At 41.5% G+C, this 18,334-nt stretch overlaps 1 protein-coding gene across 1 annotated transcript; it reads right to left on the reverse strand.

Moving 5' to 3' along the window:
• Nucleotides 1-1,774: 1,774 nt before the first annotated feature.
• LOC146327431 (A disintegrin and metalloproteinase with thrombospondin motifs 15-like) lies at nt 1,775-17,738 on the reverse strand. Its single transcript, XM_084716835.1, has 8 exons — nt 16,604-17,738; nt 13,239-13,371; nt 9,416-9,583; nt 7,048-7,331; nt 6,784-6,961; nt 5,577-5,752; nt 4,341-4,516; nt 1,775-3,957 (listed from the first exon to the last, which is right to left on the reverse strand). The coding sequence occupies exons 1-8, from the start codon at nt 17,555-17,557 to the stop codon at nt 3,180-3,182; spliced, it is 2,847 nt and encodes a 948-aa protein (XP_084572961.1). The 5' UTR covers nt 17,558-17,738; the 3' UTR covers nt 1,775-3,179.
• Between the last annotated feature and the right edge of the window lie 596 nt (nt 17,739-18,334).

The following is an 18,334-nucleotide window of genomic DNA, read 5'->3' on the forward strand; positions in this document are numbered from 1 at the left end:
TTTGCCAAATTAAAAGATAATTTTACAAGTCAAGATAGTCAGTGTTTGTACGTAATGAGAAAGACTATACGTGCAAGAGTGACATCAAGACTTTCTCCCTCGAAAAGCTAACGTTAGCCACTGTAGCTATGATGCCTGTGTGTTTTCATACCAGGATGTAGTCACACAAGAACGGATCTTACTCATTCTTCCTCTTCCCAGCTGATCAAAGGACCAGGAATCACTGCATTAAACACTTCAGGTTGAGATAACATTACAAAGGACAGTGAGACATGAGATGTAGTTCACTGAGCGACTGCACACTAAATTAAACTATGACAAATCTACCACAAATTGCAACTTTCTTGTATTGTAAAAGTATCATTTAGATTGACAAACATATGTGTAATTCATAGCACAGTTAAAATGGGATAAAAGTCTCTTATCATAGACTGCAGTTCATACGTTCCCATGAAAAAACTTCCTAGCGCCCAAGATGACGTCTTCAGATTGTTTTAAGGCAAACAATCCAAAACCTAAAATGATTAAATTTAAACAGCAGGATCCTCATATTAGAGAAGCCAGGACCCGAGATGTTTTTAAATGAAACAATATATTTTTACATTTACAACAGCAATGTCTCTTTCCAGAAATCATGACCCGGCTAGTCAAGATAATCTACAGACCTTGTTGTGAGCGGTTTCATGCAGGAACCACTTTCTCTCTGCAGTTGAAACCACAAGAACTACTTAATTTCTATTGGAAAGAATCCTAACCCCACATGAAACTACTCGCAACAAGGTCTGTGGATTATCTTGAGTAACCAGGCCATAATTTTTGGAAAGAGACACTGGTTTTGGATTTTTCAAATGTAATTTTGTGGTTCTTTGAGCACCACAAACCAAGTGCCATTTAGTCCCATTATATTGGAGAGAAGGCAGACATCTCTATGGCTGATATCTCCAAAAATCTGCAACTTGCACCAAAAACTCTAGATGGATAAACAGCACTACTGGCCAGGGGAAAAATATGTACTTTTGATTTTGTGGCCATGCTCCTGTCCAGTTCAAGCAGAGAGGCTCTCCAACAATACTAAGGCTTTTTTGAAGGTTATAACTCTTTGGCAACATTGAACAAACAGCTGAGCATTGGTCGGTTTGGTTCACACAGAACGGACACAGATGCATCATGGTTGCACCATACAAACAGCCTACATTCACTATATAGAATATGCTAACATCTTAGCTCTAGCTAAACTAATTTTCTTCTTATAAAAAAAAATATTTTTTTGGCCATTGGTACAATTCAGGAATTCTTTGATATTAATCGAATTCATAAAGGTTGTATCAAGTGCGTAGGATATATTGACTGTTTTCCATTTCAGAAGTTTATAAAGCTCTTTGTTAAGATGATCTGACTCTCACTGACAGTGTGGTTGGCTGCTACATCAGACAACATAGTGATAGAGAGGTGTCACGCCCCTTCTGTTGGACCACCATGGGACCTAACTTTAGAAAAAATATGAACTGTAGAACAGTGGCAAGAGACAATCATTTTATGATCGTGCTTGAATTGTGCCATGAATCACACATATAATATCTGTCAAATTAATAGATCATTTTACAAGTCAAGAAGTTTGTCATAAAACTTTTGAAGTATAGGACTGTGAAGGTATGTAATTAGAGAGACCCAGAAGTCGCATGAGTGACGTCATGGCTTTCTCCCACCAAACACTAACGTTAGCTGCAGAGGCTTCTGTGTTTTCATACACAACAAGGGGTCTTATCTTGGACTTTACCTTGCGAGGCAGCTGGTTTCGCGAGATCACAAGATCATGCGAGAATCCACCTACCCAGACCTCAAATTATCCATTTATATCCGCACCAAAAGTGGTGCAGCCATTCAGAGTCCTCAGGGGGACTACTGGCAGCTACGGGCATGGTTTTGTGACGACAGTGAGACGCGTCCACAGAAATGATTCATCTCAAGCAAACAACTGCTGCTCCCGAAGAGGTTAGTAGTTCATAGATGTTGCAATGGAACTGGTTATATCAGAACTGGTGAGTATTTCTTCATTCAAAGAAGAGCAAAAAACAACACTGAAGGCTTTTCTTCATGCTCTTCTCCTGACTGGCTAAAAAGCCTGCCCTTTTCCAAACAGTTTCTAAGGATGACTTCCCAGATGGTTCTGTGCAACCATCTGGTGTGTCAGGAAGGTGTTAGAAAGGACCAGGAGTAGCTGGGTAAAACTCCTCAGGTAAGGTACCGTCACAAGGGGCAGTGATATTTGTGTTGATGACATATATTGTGCGAGACGAGAAACGTAGTTCACTGAGCTGTTTCACATAAAACTTAAATAAACTACAACAAGCCTACCACAACCTGCGACTTTCTTGTCTTGGAAAATCATGTTTTAAATTGGCAAATATCATATGTATAATTCGTGGCACAATTCAATCAAAAAATTATTTGTTTCTCATCATGGACCCCGGTACATATTTTTTTTCCAAAATTAGGTCCCATAGGGCACAAAGGAAGGGGTGTGACTTCACCTCTTGATAATCCTGAATCGAGACAAATTAAAAAAAGAGAGAGATTTAAATTGCATGGACCTGCATGGATGATACAGTACTGTGTTTCACATTTTGATTAGTTCTTCAGTGAAAGGTGAAAAATGTCAATTCACAGGTGAGATATCTGCTACTGTGAGTGTTGAGGTTGTATCTCACAGTGCTTCATCTAATCCTTCTTGGGCTTTCACTTCACTCATCCTGTACACGTAACTATACCAAGAAACTGCAGATGTGTGCAGATGTGTGTGATCACTGTCTCTGCGTCTTTCCCCTCTGTTGCTCTCTGTGTATGTTCAGGCGTTGTGTCATCTTTCCTGGTAGAGGTAGACTAACCACAAGTCAAACCTGCCACAGATGGTTTGACAGTTTACAAGAAGACAGCTTTCCGTCTTTTCTCCTATCTAAACAGATTTCCGTCTTTTCAAGCAATAGAGGGAGACTTTTTTCCGTCTCCAATGGTTTTCTTCGGTGTAGCAGATGCCCTGTCAGACACAGTGAGGCAGCATTTGAGACTATTTCCACCCAATACAGCCGTGGAATCATTATCATGCTGATTTGGGCTAAGGTTCATGTCAAATCTTCACTTTGACTGCAGAAAATAAGTCCTCAGGCCTTGTCTGTTCTGCTTTAACATGGCTTCAGGTTGCAGAGATCCAGTTCCTGAGGCTTCCTCCTTCCAGAGCAGTGCTCTCTTGGTAGGTTCAGACCATTCTCAGTCATGCAGCGCACCAGCCGCCTTTTGAAACCCCTTCCACAGGACTTGGAGCATTGAGACCAGGTCCCTACATCCCACAGGGGACAAGGATCCCCGCAGGCTCTCACTGCTTCAGGCCTATCAGCACTGTCACAGTCCACTGCAGGACGCCCCTCCATGCTCTGGCACTGCACCAGCCTCTTCTGCAGACCATTCCCACAAGTCACCGCACACGACTCCCAGCTCCCAGTCACCCAATGACTGAGCGGCCTTTTACCCATCATCTGCTTCTTCGCTTCGACCCTGTTACTGTCTGCCAAGACGCTATTCTGCGCTGCGTGGCTTCTCTCCTCTTTCCGCAGAGTCTTCTCCTCCTTGCTCTCCTTGGTGATGTAGAAGGAGTAGCGCACCCTGGGTGGAGTCATCTTCCCCACAGAGAGCACCTCCACGGTCAGGGGCTCCTGCAGGGGTCTGGTGGCCTGAAGAATCTCCACAGATGTGGAGGTGCCACTGTAGCGCAGCAAGCTGCCCTTCACCAGCAGGTCACGCTCCACAGCTGACACCACGTAGTTGCCGTTCAGCAGGTACTTGCCGTCCTGATTCTTCACCGCCAAGTAGTTTTCATCGCTGACCATTCCACGGTAGCCACGCTGACGGATGTCAATATTGGAGGCTCCAGCAGGCAGCGTCACCACAAAGTTGTAGCCATGACTGAAAAGAAAGTGTGGAGATATAGAGCATTAATGATGCTGGATAGCCAAGAGTTATTCCAAAAGCAACAGCAATGTCTCTCATGTTTTTCAGAAGCAGGTGGTACAGTGGCTACAGAGATACAAAGCTGAGAGAACTGTGATTGGTCAGCATGGGCTGCTTGTGTTTTCTCCTCCCAGCTTCTGAGGCCAGTAGACATTTTTAGAGTGAAGACGATATAAAGCAGGGGGAAAAAGCTCAGTTATCTTTTCAGTAACACACATCCATCTAACGACATCTACACTGCAAAGCTTCTGCTGTTATCTAAAGTTGACCTTGACCTGTCCCGGCACTTTACATGTAACTCTAAAGGCTTGTGCAGTGTACACTGACATATTACTCACACAGGTTTGGTGAACATTCCTGAGACCTTCTTGCAGCCCTGGTTGTCCCCGCCACACACTCCACACTTGTCAAACTTCTTGTTAGAGTCCAGCTTGCCATCACAGCCTGCCTTGATGCACTTTCCTTGAACACACACAGCTGAGGTGTCAGGAGAGCAGGGAGTCCCATCCACAACCTGCAGGGTTTGAGACACCACAATATGCGGTTAATTAGCTGGATAACATCTATGCAAAAACAACAGAGCTAGGCAAATATTGTTGCATAAATGGTGTATCATCTTTACATATTTCATTCTTCTGACTTAACAAACACAATGAACCAAAGAGCTACATGAATAGAAAGTTAAACGTAGCACCAGGGGGAGTATACAGTGTCCTTTAGTGTAAACGAGATGTTGGCTTGCATTGCTGTTACACACTTGTTTCCTTGGTAGTTGCATAAATAGTTGCTGACAAGCCACAGCTGTGAGGTGATACAGTCCCTGCATGATTCGCTTTCTCCCCACTCCATCTATCCTGCAGCCACAGCCACTCTCTCTGCTGCCACTAACACATCACCTCTCACTACTTTGCTGTTGACGGAACTGGCCAGTGCATTGTGGATAAGGGTCATATCATACTGGGCGGTTACACACCAACCCCAAAAACCTTTGTGAACAGACAGCTGCCCAGCATTTCTACCTAAATGTTTCAGCTATACCTCCCATGAGGTTTTGACTCATGGTGAGGTGTTCAATGACAAGGCACTCAGATTGCATCAGCAAGTACAATAGTTGAGACCCATTTAGCACAAAATATAAACAGAATTCCCTAACATCATGTCATTTAGCTTTTTAGACAGACCTAAGTGTGTTTTTATTCACAGCAGCATAATGAAAGCTGACAGGATTGCTTTATGTACCGTCTACAGGCTCCAACCACATTTGCACTGCGGCTAGCAATTATAAGGCTCACATCAGCCTCCAGATGGTTGGGTAATTACATTTCACTGGTAATGTGAAAGCAGTCAATATGTCATTTGCCTCAAACTTTTCAGAACTCATTGGAGTTTCTCTACTTTATTAACACAGCATACCCACAGGGTTGTCTGATAAATATAATTTGGGTCGTTGAACTCCATTGTACTCCATTTTTTCAGTGATTAGAAAACGTGAACAGTCGATTCAAACAGGGACAATCAGATTGTGTGTATGCTGTGAGGAATGATTAAGTGAACATGGCAATTCAGCTGCATACCTTTGGAGCGAGGACATAGAAGTATCCAGTCCCGTTGGCGCGGCAGATAAGCTTGCATTTGTCCTTGGGAGAGATGCCCGAATATTTGGGAACCCAGACCACAGAGGAACCCAGTCTGTTGGTGTTCAGGTTTAATCCATTGAATGCCTCGCACTGCTCCTCACGGAAACTCTTACCTGGAGATGGAAAAGCAGTCAGAATAGATTGACAAATACTCAAACATGGCTGACCTTACAGAATGTGGTTGCAGTTGTGCAACCTGTCATCCTTAGTTACCGTTGCTATGCCAGTTTTAAGCTTACATTGTTGAAGCTCTGGCCGTCACCATCTTGGCAGTACCTGACTTGGCTAACTCCTGGCTTATGTGCCAGGCAAGCAACTCTCATGGACTGAATGTGTGCAATTTTTGCACATGCTATCTAGTTCATTATAATATACAATATCTATGGTTGCCATTTGGGGTTAGGTTACTCCTTTGGGTTGCAAGCTAGTTAGCCAGAACAAGGGCTTCGTTTAGGGCAGATAAGGTTCTTGGTTTTGAAAAGGCTGCAAAAGACACCACCATTCAAACTCTACAAATATCAAATATTGTTCTTACTGTAACCCCATGTACACTGCTTCAACAGTGGCAGCTAAAGCTTGTATTATGGTATACTGTCTCCCTGTCAGCTGTCCTGCATGGCTGTCAGGCTAGGAGGTGGGCTTACCTGGTCACACAGTGGGTGTTGGTTTGAAAGGGGCGTGCCAAAGTAATTTAGTGAGACGATGAGGAGCAGGCGTGGGACGCCGAAGTGAAGAGACATGTTTGAGTTTCCCCCTTGCCATGCAAAGTTTTGTTTTGAATTACCATCAACACTTAATGTCTACAAAATGAACTGTCAATGGAGCACAGGAACAAAGTGGTGTCACACTGAGGAGAATGAGCTGACCGAAAGATGAACTTTAGATTCAGAGCTGGAGCAGAGAAGAAACTGGTGGGCCCACACATTTTAACCTCAGCTCAGCTTTCTTGTTGTTTCATATGGACAACCAAGCCCTGGATGTCCCAGATGAGCATTAGTGACACTCAACAGGCCTGCTGTGCCTAGTTACAGAAGCTAATGTATAACTGGACAAATGTTGTTTGGGGCTGATATTTAGGGAATGATCAGTTACAGTGTGCTTACACGTCTTCCTGTGGAATGTACTCAAACAGAGATTAGTGTACCTGTGTCAGGACAAGGGTTGAGGTTGCAGGAACGATATTTGATGCGAAGGCCATAGCAGTATTTGCCTCCATTCTCTGGGACAGGGTTGTTACACTCTCTCTTGGCCAGCTGAACTCCTCCCCCACAACTTCTGGAACAATCTCCATACGCACCCCACTTTCCCCACCGGCCATCCACCTGGACAAAAGAAAAATACGCACAATGCAAAACAATCTGCAATGACAATGACCAAGCAGGACAGGACAGTCCTTTCTTTCTCTCACCTTGATGTGTATGGTGCTGTTCTTGTCAGTGCAAGCTCCTCTGTAGCAAACCTTGCCGTTGCCACAGCTCGTACCATCCGCCCAAGGGAAGTGCCGGGTTTGGCAGACCAGCTGGCCGCGGGCCTTCCCGGTGCACCACAGCTTGGAGCAGGGCTGCATGTATGGGCAGGGCTTGGAGCCGGGGCCGAAGGCGAGCTCACACTGACGGTGCAGGCTGTAGCTGGAACCAGGCAGGTTGTCTGAGAGAGACAGCTGCTTTTGAGGCTGGTCCAGAAGACAGTCTCCTACAGGAAGAAACCAACAACACCACAAACAGTCAGGCTGAAGCTGCAACTCTATGGAGAAAACGGGATTCCCATAGGATGGGAATTTCACTGCTGATCACAGGACTGTGATGGGGCAGGAAAAAAGCCCATAGGAGCAATCAGGAGTGGGAATCATAAGAACAATAGGTCAGTTTTTTTTAGGCACTTGACTGTGGACTGATGACAAGGGGATGGGATGGAAGCCAGTGTTCTGGGATTGGGACGGAGCATGATTTTATCTTACCCTGTCATGGGATTGGGACCAGACAGGAGTATTTTTATGGGAGTGAGATCTGGCAGGAGTGAAAATCCACCCCCATGTCATGCTCCATGGAAGAGGAGCCGTGCCCACTGGAAATATACAGGGCTCATTCTAAGGTGACGGAAACACAATTCTTACTTTCAGGTAATTATACACTAACAAAAACATTCAGTGTCTTTCATATTCTGCCAATAAAATACCCTAAATCTTACACAATGGACCATTGAAGAGATGTTCAAAAACACATATTGAGGCAGAAAAAACTGCACAATCTGATCAAAGACATATTATTTGGATAATACATGAGTTTATAACTGCCGGTACTCTTTAATCCATCACTTTGGCTTCAGCCTAAGCAGGCGTAGCTCTATATGACACAGTGCAGACACCAGATAATGTTTAGATCAAGCAAATGACTCATGTAGGAAAGACGGTAGTGTTGGCTTTGGAGTGTTAAACTTAGAAAATGCTCAGTTGCTTGTTACAGTAAATGGGCTGGTTGAGAGGAGGTAATAAATCGGTGTGTTTAATTCTGTCTGTTACACAGAATCCACTTAGACTCACTTGCTGGAGTTTACACACAGACAGAAAAAGACTTGGTATTAAGGAGCTAGCGAGGAGAAAAGGCCGAATGATATATTAATACACTTATGAATGTTATATTGAATGTGGATACTGGAAGCATATAAATCACATACTATGTATAAGGAAAAAACACTTAAGATATGTTATCTTTCCTCCATGCATAATAATTATTGCACTAAACTTTCAAGTACATTTTTCCCTTTTTGACATTTAATGTTTTAGATAACATCTCTTCCATCATTTGTGTTGCATATCCATATGTGATACAATAAAATCTACCCAGATATTACATCAACAACGCCCTTTTTGAGTTCTGACCAGCAGATAACATAAGCCACACTGTTAGTTTGTCATTCTCAAGCTCTTCTCAAAGCTTTGCTCGAAGCTATGATGACTCCAAGAAGCTGGGAGTTCCATCACTCTGAGTTTGTTATTAAAACCATGCATCTCCGCTTCCTCCCACTGTACAAAGATATAGCCAAAATATACCGGATACAAGCGCTGCCATCTTGCATGTAGAGTTGGGTACCAAACTAAAAGGGTACTGATCACATTACATTGGTTCTAATGTATGTAGTGAGGTTTTGGAGGAATTTAATAAAAGTTATTAAGTGTATTTTTTGGCAAAATAGAAGTTCACACTATAGATGTGTGATGTCACAGTGAAGTTGACCTTTGACCTTTTGGATATAAAGTCATCACCTCGTCACTTCATTGGTTCGTTGTTGAGATATCGTGTTGACGAGAACTGGATGGTCACAATGTCACAGTGACCTTGACCTTTGACCGTCAAAATCTGATCCCTTCATCCTTTAGTCCAAATGTATTTTTGAACCAAATCTGAAGAAATTCTATGAAGGTGTTCTTGAGATATTGGATGGAATAGGATGGATGGACGGATGGCCACAGCTGTTGGAGGCGTGGAGGCATTAAAATAATCTATTTAATCAAAATGTATATGTTTATAGGTATGTTGGGTTTATATCTGTCAGGGTAAAACATAAACTGAAATACTGCAGAATAATAATACTATAATATTTTATATGTATGAACATGTGATTATATCCAAGTTGAAGCTGAAATTAGACATTTATTCATGACAAAATAAAGCCATAGTGTGTTCTCTGTGGGTACAATTAGATTACTACCAGCTGAGAGCATGAAGCCTGGACTGAATTTGTGAGTCCAGGAACATATACAGGAAGTGTTTACTAACCATGACCTCTGTCCAGGAACTCAGTAATGATGGCTGCACTGCACACAGACCAGGGCCGGCTCCTGTCGATCTGAATCAGTGTGGGAGACATCATGTGGTTGTCCTTTAGTTTCCCAAATACCTCCTCACATGCTTTCACATTGTCGTGGGGCATGTTGAAGACGTGGCCTGGGGGAACACAAGAGGGTGGGGTGGGAAGAGAGACAGAAGGTCACGTCTTTGTTAGAGTCCATGAGTGCAGTCATACAACAAGAAGTTACAGTGAAGTTTTTGTGGTAAGTCAATGAATTATGAAAAGATTCCAGAGGTGGGAAGTAACAAAGCTAACACTATGGAAAGGAAGTAACATAACATAACATAAAAGACACAAGATTTAAACAATGTAAAAGATGTAACCAAAAACAACATAAGAGATGTAACAAGATGATAACACTTAAAGAAGTAACAAGACGAAAACAACGTAAAAGATGTAACAAGGCAAAAATTATGTAAAAGTCATAAGATATAACAAGATGAAAACAATGTAAAAGATGTAACAAGACAAAAACAAAACAAAACAAAAAAGATGTAAAAGATGTAACCAAAAACAATATAAAAAACATAACAAGATGAAAATAACGTAAAGAAGGAACAAAATGAAAACAAAGTAAAAGATGTAACACTAGGAAAACAATTTAAAAGACATTAAAAGAGAAAAATGATGGAAAATAAATCACAAGATGAAAATACATAAGATGAAAATTATGTAAAAGATGTAACAAGATGAAAATGATGAGTGATTCTATCGCAGAGAAATGGTGAGGTTCAGTTAGCTTTCCCCAGAAACAGCCAGTAGAAATACCCATCAGAAGGCAACTTTTTACTTTTATATTTTGAGTACATTTCAGAGCCTGTACTTTTTCACTTTTACTTGAGTAAATTAGTTGAATCAGTACTTCTATTTTTACCAGAGTCTTTTTTACACTTCTGCTTTTCAAGAATGTGTGCACCTCTGAAAGATCCATACAAAGAGAAAGCAGACATCACAGGCACATGTATGTATAAGGCAAAGCAAACTGAACTTGGACTGATTTGAAGCTGATGTCATAGCAGACAGGAATGCAGTTCTGCCTGGGAATATTCAGCGTGGCATACATCCATGTTCTAAAGCAGACCTAACGGGGGAATTTAGTTCCCAAGGAAATCATTTCATTCTCTAAATATGAATGTGTAGTACTTTCCAAAAGAAAAAAAAAAATCCTGTGTTTCACATATTCAATCTTGAGACCCAATTAGTTAACATACATGAGCACAGTGTAAACCAATGCCTCTCTTGGGGCCTCAGGAGTTACTTGTGCATCTGGACTCAGGCATGAGTCTTGTTGTATGTTAAAGCCTTCTCAACCACTGATTATTTAAAACGTGAAAAAAACTGTCACTTGTATTATTAATAGGATTAGTCTTAACTGGAGAGATTTGTGTCAAACTCCAGTTAATGCACTTTAATACCAATCAAGAAGGATTAGCAGTTTCATTTCCATTCTCACACTTGACAGATTAAAACAGGTCATCTAAAGCTGCGGTGAGGAGATTTTTTTTTTTCATCCATTTCATACTAGAGGAACAGAGAAAAAAAGTTGCTATAGCTGTAGATTCACCATATTTGTTCAAACCTGGCAACCTCATTGTGACGCCAAGTCTCTGAGAAGCTGCACACAGTTACGATGTGTAGCCGTTGTTTGCCAAGAAATACTTGAGTCATGTAACTTCCCTTGAAACCACAAATAGTTGTTTACATTTTTCTTTCTGTGCAAGTTAAGTAAAACAGATACAATGCTCAAATTAGTCAGCTGTAGAGGTGTTGGCAGGCTGTAAAGCAGACGAGCTGTTTTTCCCCCCTCCTCTTGTCTTTATGCTTAAATAGGCTCAGCATGTTCTTGAAGACTCATAGTTGGATTGTTGCCCTGAAATTTGATATAGACATGCATGATCCTCAGAGGATATGCTAATTACTTTTTGTCTAGTGCCACTATGAGGTTAATATTTTTGTTTTTTAGTGAAATGTGTAGGTTTATGACCAAATATCTGCAAAACTAATGTCATTCCAAGGAGTTTTATGGAATCAATCATAAGACCATATGTAATACCATCCTGTTTTCACTTACATGTGTGTCACATATGCATATAACTGTCCACTTTAAATATGCGTATGCATTTTAGAATTGAACACTTTAATAGAAATTTATGCCTAGGGCCTTTGATTATTGCTCTATTATTTGTGCACTTTATTTTGAGCTGGGTTGTTTGTTGGACCCATCCATGCGTGGCATTTGCAATTATTTCTTTTTCCTTTTATCCTGTGTTTTAGCTTGTGCTGTTTTGTATTGTCTTGCAATGTCTTGTCTCTTGTCTTATATGACATCAGTGTGATTTATGATCTTGTGTTTTACGTGCACTTGTTTGTGTTTGTTGCAAACTGGAGAATGTTAGCATGCTAACATGCTAAAATCAGATGGTATGTTAAATATCATACCTGCTTAACATCAGCAAACATGTCAGTTATCGTCATTCTGAACATGTTAGCATGCTGGGATTAGCATTTAGCTCAAAGTACCGTTGTGCCAAAGTACATGTGCAGCTTATAAACTGCTAGCTGCAGATTTTCAGTCCTGTTATTTAAAATTACAGGCTTTTTTTTTTAAACTTTGGATAAAACAGGTTAGCTGCTTTCACCCTCTTCCAGTCTTTATACTAAGCTAGGCTAACCATGTCTTGTACTTAATGCACACATGGTATCTATCTTCTCATCTCACTCTCTCAGAAAAAAAGCTGTTTATTGTCTGTTTATTAATGTGGCAGATCATACACGAGTGCACACTCAAATACAACAGAAATATTACTATAAGGCTGGATAACATGGGCAACATCAAATATCACTTTTTTTTTTTACCAAATATTTATATATCATTGTGACTATTGTAGGGATGACTACTGCTGCTTTCATAAAATGTTAATACAATGAGATTCTTGAATTGTCTGTAATGTGGATACAATGACTAAGTGGGTACAGGGCAAATAATAGAACAGCTTGAACAGTCTTGTAAGTTCAGAAGATTATGTTGCTTTACTGTAATGCAGCCATTAAAACCAGGAAAAGATTATATCTAGTCTCATATCACAATATCAATATGAGCCTGAAATACAAAGTGTATCCTAAAGAGCAGTGATCAGGGAGAAAACTGGACGTACCTGTGCCGTTTCCTTCACTTCATTCATCCTTTTTCTTTGCTCCTTTTTTCACAAAAGCATTACAGACTAGCTCGATTATTAAAGATAAGTGTGCATTTGTTAGTATAGTGTTGCCATAGGAAATAATTCATGGTGACTCAGCTACTGATCTTTCAATTTGTTGTCCCCTGCTTGCCATTTGCAGCAGCTAGCATGTAAAGTTATGTCGTGCAGCAGGACATGCACTGATCTCTCTCTCTCGACCCAGAGACCTGCTGGTTTTGATTGTGCCCGTCTAATGAGGCACTGATTTGCAAACAGAACATCAGGCGCAATTAAATAGCTGGTAGGATTGAACCCCAGCAGCGCTCTGGGAAACCATAGCCATACGGATCATCATGAAAGTTGCACAGCCCTCCGGCCACACTGATTATGCGCATATACGTCCGTCAAACCTGCCTGCACAATTCCTTTGACGTTTTAAGCTAAGGTTATATGCAGCACTTGCCCTGAACACATGTCACTCTGAGGCCAAATGTTCATTAGCATAAACCTAAAATGCATAATGTGGGTATCAAACCGTTCTTCGCATTTTGCAAAAAAAAAACTTTCTTACCAAGTTCGTGGGCGGTTGTGAAAGCTGAGGGCAAGCCATCGTCCTCAATGACAGAGCAGCTCCTCTTCGGGTCGCACATGGTCCCAACGTCAGCCATCCCCAGTGTATCACAGGTCGTGGCCCCGCAAAGATCCTGGTGACACAGAGACTTACGGGTTAATTGTAAAAATCCTGTCTCTTTATTCTTATAGGAAGCTTGAAAAATCAGCCAAGACTTCAGCCATGTTCCAAACATGTTTTGTGTGGCTGTGCCACGAGCTACGGGATGAACAGATCATGAAGAGCGCTAATACAAAGCACATGGGACAGTGGTTTGCTTATTGCTGCTCTGTTCTTAAAACATATTGAAGCAGAGGGTCAGGGGAGATAGCCCACCACAGATTTCCTCTTAGTGTTTAGTTAAAGATGTAAGAGGAAAGTTTGTGAGGACTAGATGAGTCCCACCTGCGGCACACAGTCCAGGATAAATGTCAACTCCACCACAGCCTAGTTGGCGGTGGGCCGACTGGATCAGATGAATAAAAAATAATAATGATTTTACTGATCCCTTGAATTTTTGTCACAGTTAGGTTTATATTGGATTTTAGTGAAATGTCTCAGCAGATGTTGGATGGATTACCATGAAGTTTGGTCCAAACATTGAAGTTCCCTACAGGATTCATTTGTAATAACTTTGGTGATCTCTTAGCTTTTTGTCTAGCGCCATCATCAGGTAAAGTTTTAAATCTGTCCAGTGCTTTAATTTATAACCATATACCTTAAAAAAAAATAAGATCAGTCCCATCACCCTCTACTGTAGCTAGATGGAAACCAAGAACAAAGAGAGACAAAATGACTACAAAGACATGCATAATGGCCGCAAACAAGCAGACAACAAAAATAAAAAGATGCAAAATTTTCACAAAGAGACAGAAAATAACTACAAAAAGATACCAAACAACTACAAAGACACACAAAATGGTTGCAAAGAGATGCAAAATTACTAAAAATAGACACAAAATTTCAACAGAGATTAAAAAACAGCAACAAAGAGAAACAAAAAGATTACAAAGAGATGGAAGACAACAAACAAAATAACTATGAAGATACACAAAATGACAACAAAGAATCCAAAAAACAAAAAGATGCAAAATGACTACAAAGAGACACAGAACTACGACAGAAAGGAAAGCAACTACAGAGAGACATAAATTACTACAAAGAGATTCAAAAAAGAACTACAAAGAGAGTTCATTCTGAACATGTTAGCATGCTGGCATTAGCATGTAGCTAAAAGCATCACCATGCCAAAGTATATGCAGCCTACAGCCTTACAATCTGCTAGCTTGGCTGTAGAATTTTATTCTTATTATTTAACGTAACATGGAAAGTTATGAGTCTTTTTCCAGTGGAACAATCAATTATTATTGGAAATAGCTGCAACTGATTCTCAGGAAGACAGTTACGTTGTTCTTGTACCAAGGCTTAGTGTTTCTGGAGAAATTCTTCTGTGTTTTCAATATTTCTGCGCAGGAATTGTGTTGATTCTAATATGAAAAAAAAAAATCAAAATGACTTCCCTGTGCTTTTAAAGTAAATATGACACATACTGGATGATGAACTTGCTAACCTAGTCTTCCAGAGGAGTCCAGTACTGCCAGGAGCACCCTCTGCCAGCCATGTGTATTCCACACTACTTGCTCTCTATGACCTATTACAAGATTTTTCCCATCGCAGCAGCTGCACTCATTGTGCCCTACAAGGACAGCACCACTGGACCTTCCTACATATAATTGCCCTCAGTGTAAATAAGCGATCTTTCCCAGCACTGGGGTGATTGTTCACTCGTTTTGACCTTGAAGTGTTTTTCTATGTTGCTATGCAGTGAAGGAGAGAGGCCGTGTATCAGATGGCCAGCCGGAGCCAAACTGGACCTAATGGAAAGCAGGCACCAACCACCACACATCAGAGAGGGCGAGACAGAGAGATCTTAGTGACTATGGAGAAAGATTTACTAGTCAGTGGTCACAGCTCTGGTGGCCACATGGGATTATGTGACAGCTGTGATCAGGCTGAATGCCTTAAATAGTGTCAACTTATATCAGTTTGAATGAATGAAGAAGGAACTTGGAAGGATTTTTGATCATTTTCTGATCATTATGAAGGTGCCTTATATAGGCAGATAGTGACCCAGTTCTTATTCCGTAGCAGCAGACAGAGGTGAGGTCTTTCATGGAAAGAACTGGCTCAGATGCTCTTTTCCAGTGACTCACTGAACTAAATGAAGGGGACTTGCAGAACTGTGCAGTTGACAGGCTACACCAACACACAAGTTCATATGAGATTACTGAGTGAGCAAACAAAGCACAGGCCTCCGTGTGAAGTGACAATTAATATTTCTTGTTGGAAAGTTAATCAAATGGCTACAAAGATATACAAAACGACATCAGACGTGCAAAGCAGCAACAAAAAGACACAATGTGACTACAAAGAGATACCAAACCAAAACAAAGAGACATAAAATGTGATGCAAAATGATTAAGAAGAGATGCAAAATGACTACAAAGGGAAGCAAAGTAACTACATGGAGATGGACAATGACTACAAAGAGACAATACAAAGCTACTACAGAGACACAAAGTGACTACAAAGAGGAACAAAATGACTACAAAGACATTCAGAGCAACTACAAAGAGACACAAAATGACCACAAAGAGATGCAAAGTGACTACAAAGAGATGCAAAGCGACTACAGACACAATATTACTACAAAGAGACACAAAATAACTACAAAGAGATGTAAAGTGACTACAAAGAGATGCAAAGCGACTACAGACACAATATTACTACAAAGAGACACAAAATAAATACAAAGAGATGCAAAGTGACTACAGAGAGGCAAAGCGACTACAAACAGATGCAAAACAAAAACAAAGACACAAAATTATTATAGAGATGCAAAGCAACTACAAAGACACATAATGACTACAAAGAGACAACAAATTACTACGAGGAGATGCAAAGTGACTACATAGAAACAAAACAAAAGTTAAGAGACAGAAAATAACTACAAAGAGACACAAAGCTACCATAGAGATGCAAAATGACTACAAGGAGACACATATTGACTACAAAGAGATGCAGAATGACTATTTAGAGATGCAAAACAAAAATAAATGACAATTTAGAGAGAGTTAGTGAGCTCTGGTCAATCTGCAGATATTTTTGACAGTAGTCATTCGTATGTCTTGCAGTGTCGTCATCTTTCTATTACTGTATGTAGAAGGGCCTTTTACATGTCTTTGCAGTATTTCTATTCTATTCTTTGCACAAGCAGTGTGATGCATTACAGTTGATTTTATCCAGCTCAGTCCTCCCGTGCTTACCTGTTTGGTGAACAGTATGGCAGTGTCCCAGTATTCTGCGTGCTTGTCGCTGTGTTTATTCAACTTCTTCTGCCAGGAGCAGAAGTTGCGCAGAGTCAGGGCTGCGTTACTGGAAATCTTTGGTCCCTTGTCAGCTTCATTTATCACCATGAAGCCCACCACCACTATGTTTATGGAGTTGAGGATACTGGGGTGCTTGTAAAGCCTGGCTGCTACTGACATCAGGGTCAGGAGGTAGTGCTTCAGGTCATCCCCGTGAAATTTAGCCATAGATTCATCTGCCACCACCAGCACCTCTACAAACCTGGGAATGGAGGCAAACCTCTTGGACCTCCCCAAGGTTTTCAACACAGTTTCAGTTAAGCCATCAATCTCCATTTCGCTCATGTGCTTGTATTTCTCCAGGGAAAAGCTGAAGTTGGTGTCAGGTGTAACTCCACACCTGCTGGTGAAGTTGCTGCCTGAGTGCGCAGCGCGTCTCCGGCGTCGGATGACATGCGTCCTGTCGAAAGGGTTTCCAAATCCAGAAGCGGCTGCTGCGTCTTCAGTCCTGCTCTGGCTGATGAAATACTCCATGCCGTTATAGGAGAATCCCCCGTGGAGACCTTTGCACAGGCTGAGCGCAGCGAATGAGTCCGTGTCTGCGTTGACATCACCGGAGTAGAAGCACTCTCTGAGGTCAGCGGCTGCAGAGCTGTTGGATGCTCTGGAGCTGTCCGGTGCAAGGAAACTAGAATCCGGCGTGAGGTGGAGGTAAAAATCCTGTTTGAACGCACTCAGTCTAAAAACAATCTGTCTGTCATTTGCGTGCTCCGCGCGCCGGTGCAGATGCTTTTCATGCTTTTGATGATCCACGCGAACAGGGATGCAGAAATCTACCTCCATGCAATATGTTAGTTTGGAGTAAAGTATGAATTTAGTAAAAATAATCAAAGAACTAATGAGTATAGCCATCTCTGCTCCTGCTCAGGAATGTCCACTCAGAAATTCGGCTGCGATGCCTTTTCGGGCAGTGAAGAAGTTGCGCGCAATGGCACGAAGCGCCGCTCGTGCGTCCTCAGAAAACTAAGCACCCGCGCTGCCTTGCAGCTTCATTTCCATCTTGCACCGCTTCCACTCTGGACACCAACTTCTCTGAGCTGCTCAGCTTTAAAGTCGCGCGCATCAAACACCGATCATCACTGTCAAGTGAAATCTGGGTACGTGCGCAAGAGAGAGCTCATTGGTCATGCGTCTCGGTTTGTGCTGCAGACCGCAGCCACTTGTAACTCTCCAAATATTATTGTTGCTGTACAGCATGTGTGACAGGAGCTGGAGCATCCTCCCCCTCCCACCCACCGCCCAGACTCACTCCGAGGCAGATAGACAAGGGGCAGACATACAAGGAACAAAAAGGAGATACAGACTGGTTTATCTGGAAGTTTTTGACATTTATTTTACACAAATGCACATAAAACCCAACATGTAACACATCTCCACAATTTCCAAAATTATAATGTCATTTCCTTTTTCTGTGTATTTCAGAAACATGAAGCAGCAACAGAGATGCACAATGATCAGAAACAGGCAAAAACAAAAACAAAGAGATGCAAAATGACCACAAAGACATGCTAAACAAAAGCAGACACAAATATCACCATAAATAGGCAAAAAAAAAACAACAACAACCCAAAAACATAGATGTCAAATGACTACAAAGAAACACAAAAGAAATGCAGAATGACTACAGAA

The sequence above is a fragment of the Lutjanus erythropterus genome, chromosome 4 (assembly GCF_056507025.1).
Source record: "Lutjanus erythropterus isolate fLutEry1 chromosome 4, fLutEry1.hap2, whole genome shotgun sequence".
Taxonomy (NCBI): Eukaryota; Metazoa; Chordata; class Actinopteri; order Lutjaniformes; family Lutjanidae; genus Lutjanus; species Lutjanus erythropterus.

Excerpts from the sequence above, each read along its gene's own strand:
- LOC146327431 (XM_084716835.1), bottom strand. The coding sequence starts at position 17,557 with ATGGCTATACTCATTAGTTCTTTGATTATTTTTACTAAATTCATACTT. Across the intron at positions 7,332-9,415 it reads GTTCCTGGACAGAGGTCATG|GAGACTGTCTTCTGGACCAG; the intron begins GTTAGTAAACAC and ends TTCTTCCTGTAG. Across the intron at positions 5,753-6,783 it reads CAACCCTTGTCCTGACACAG|GTAAGAGTTTCCGTGAGGAG; the intron begins GTACACTAATCT and ends TTCCATCTCCAG.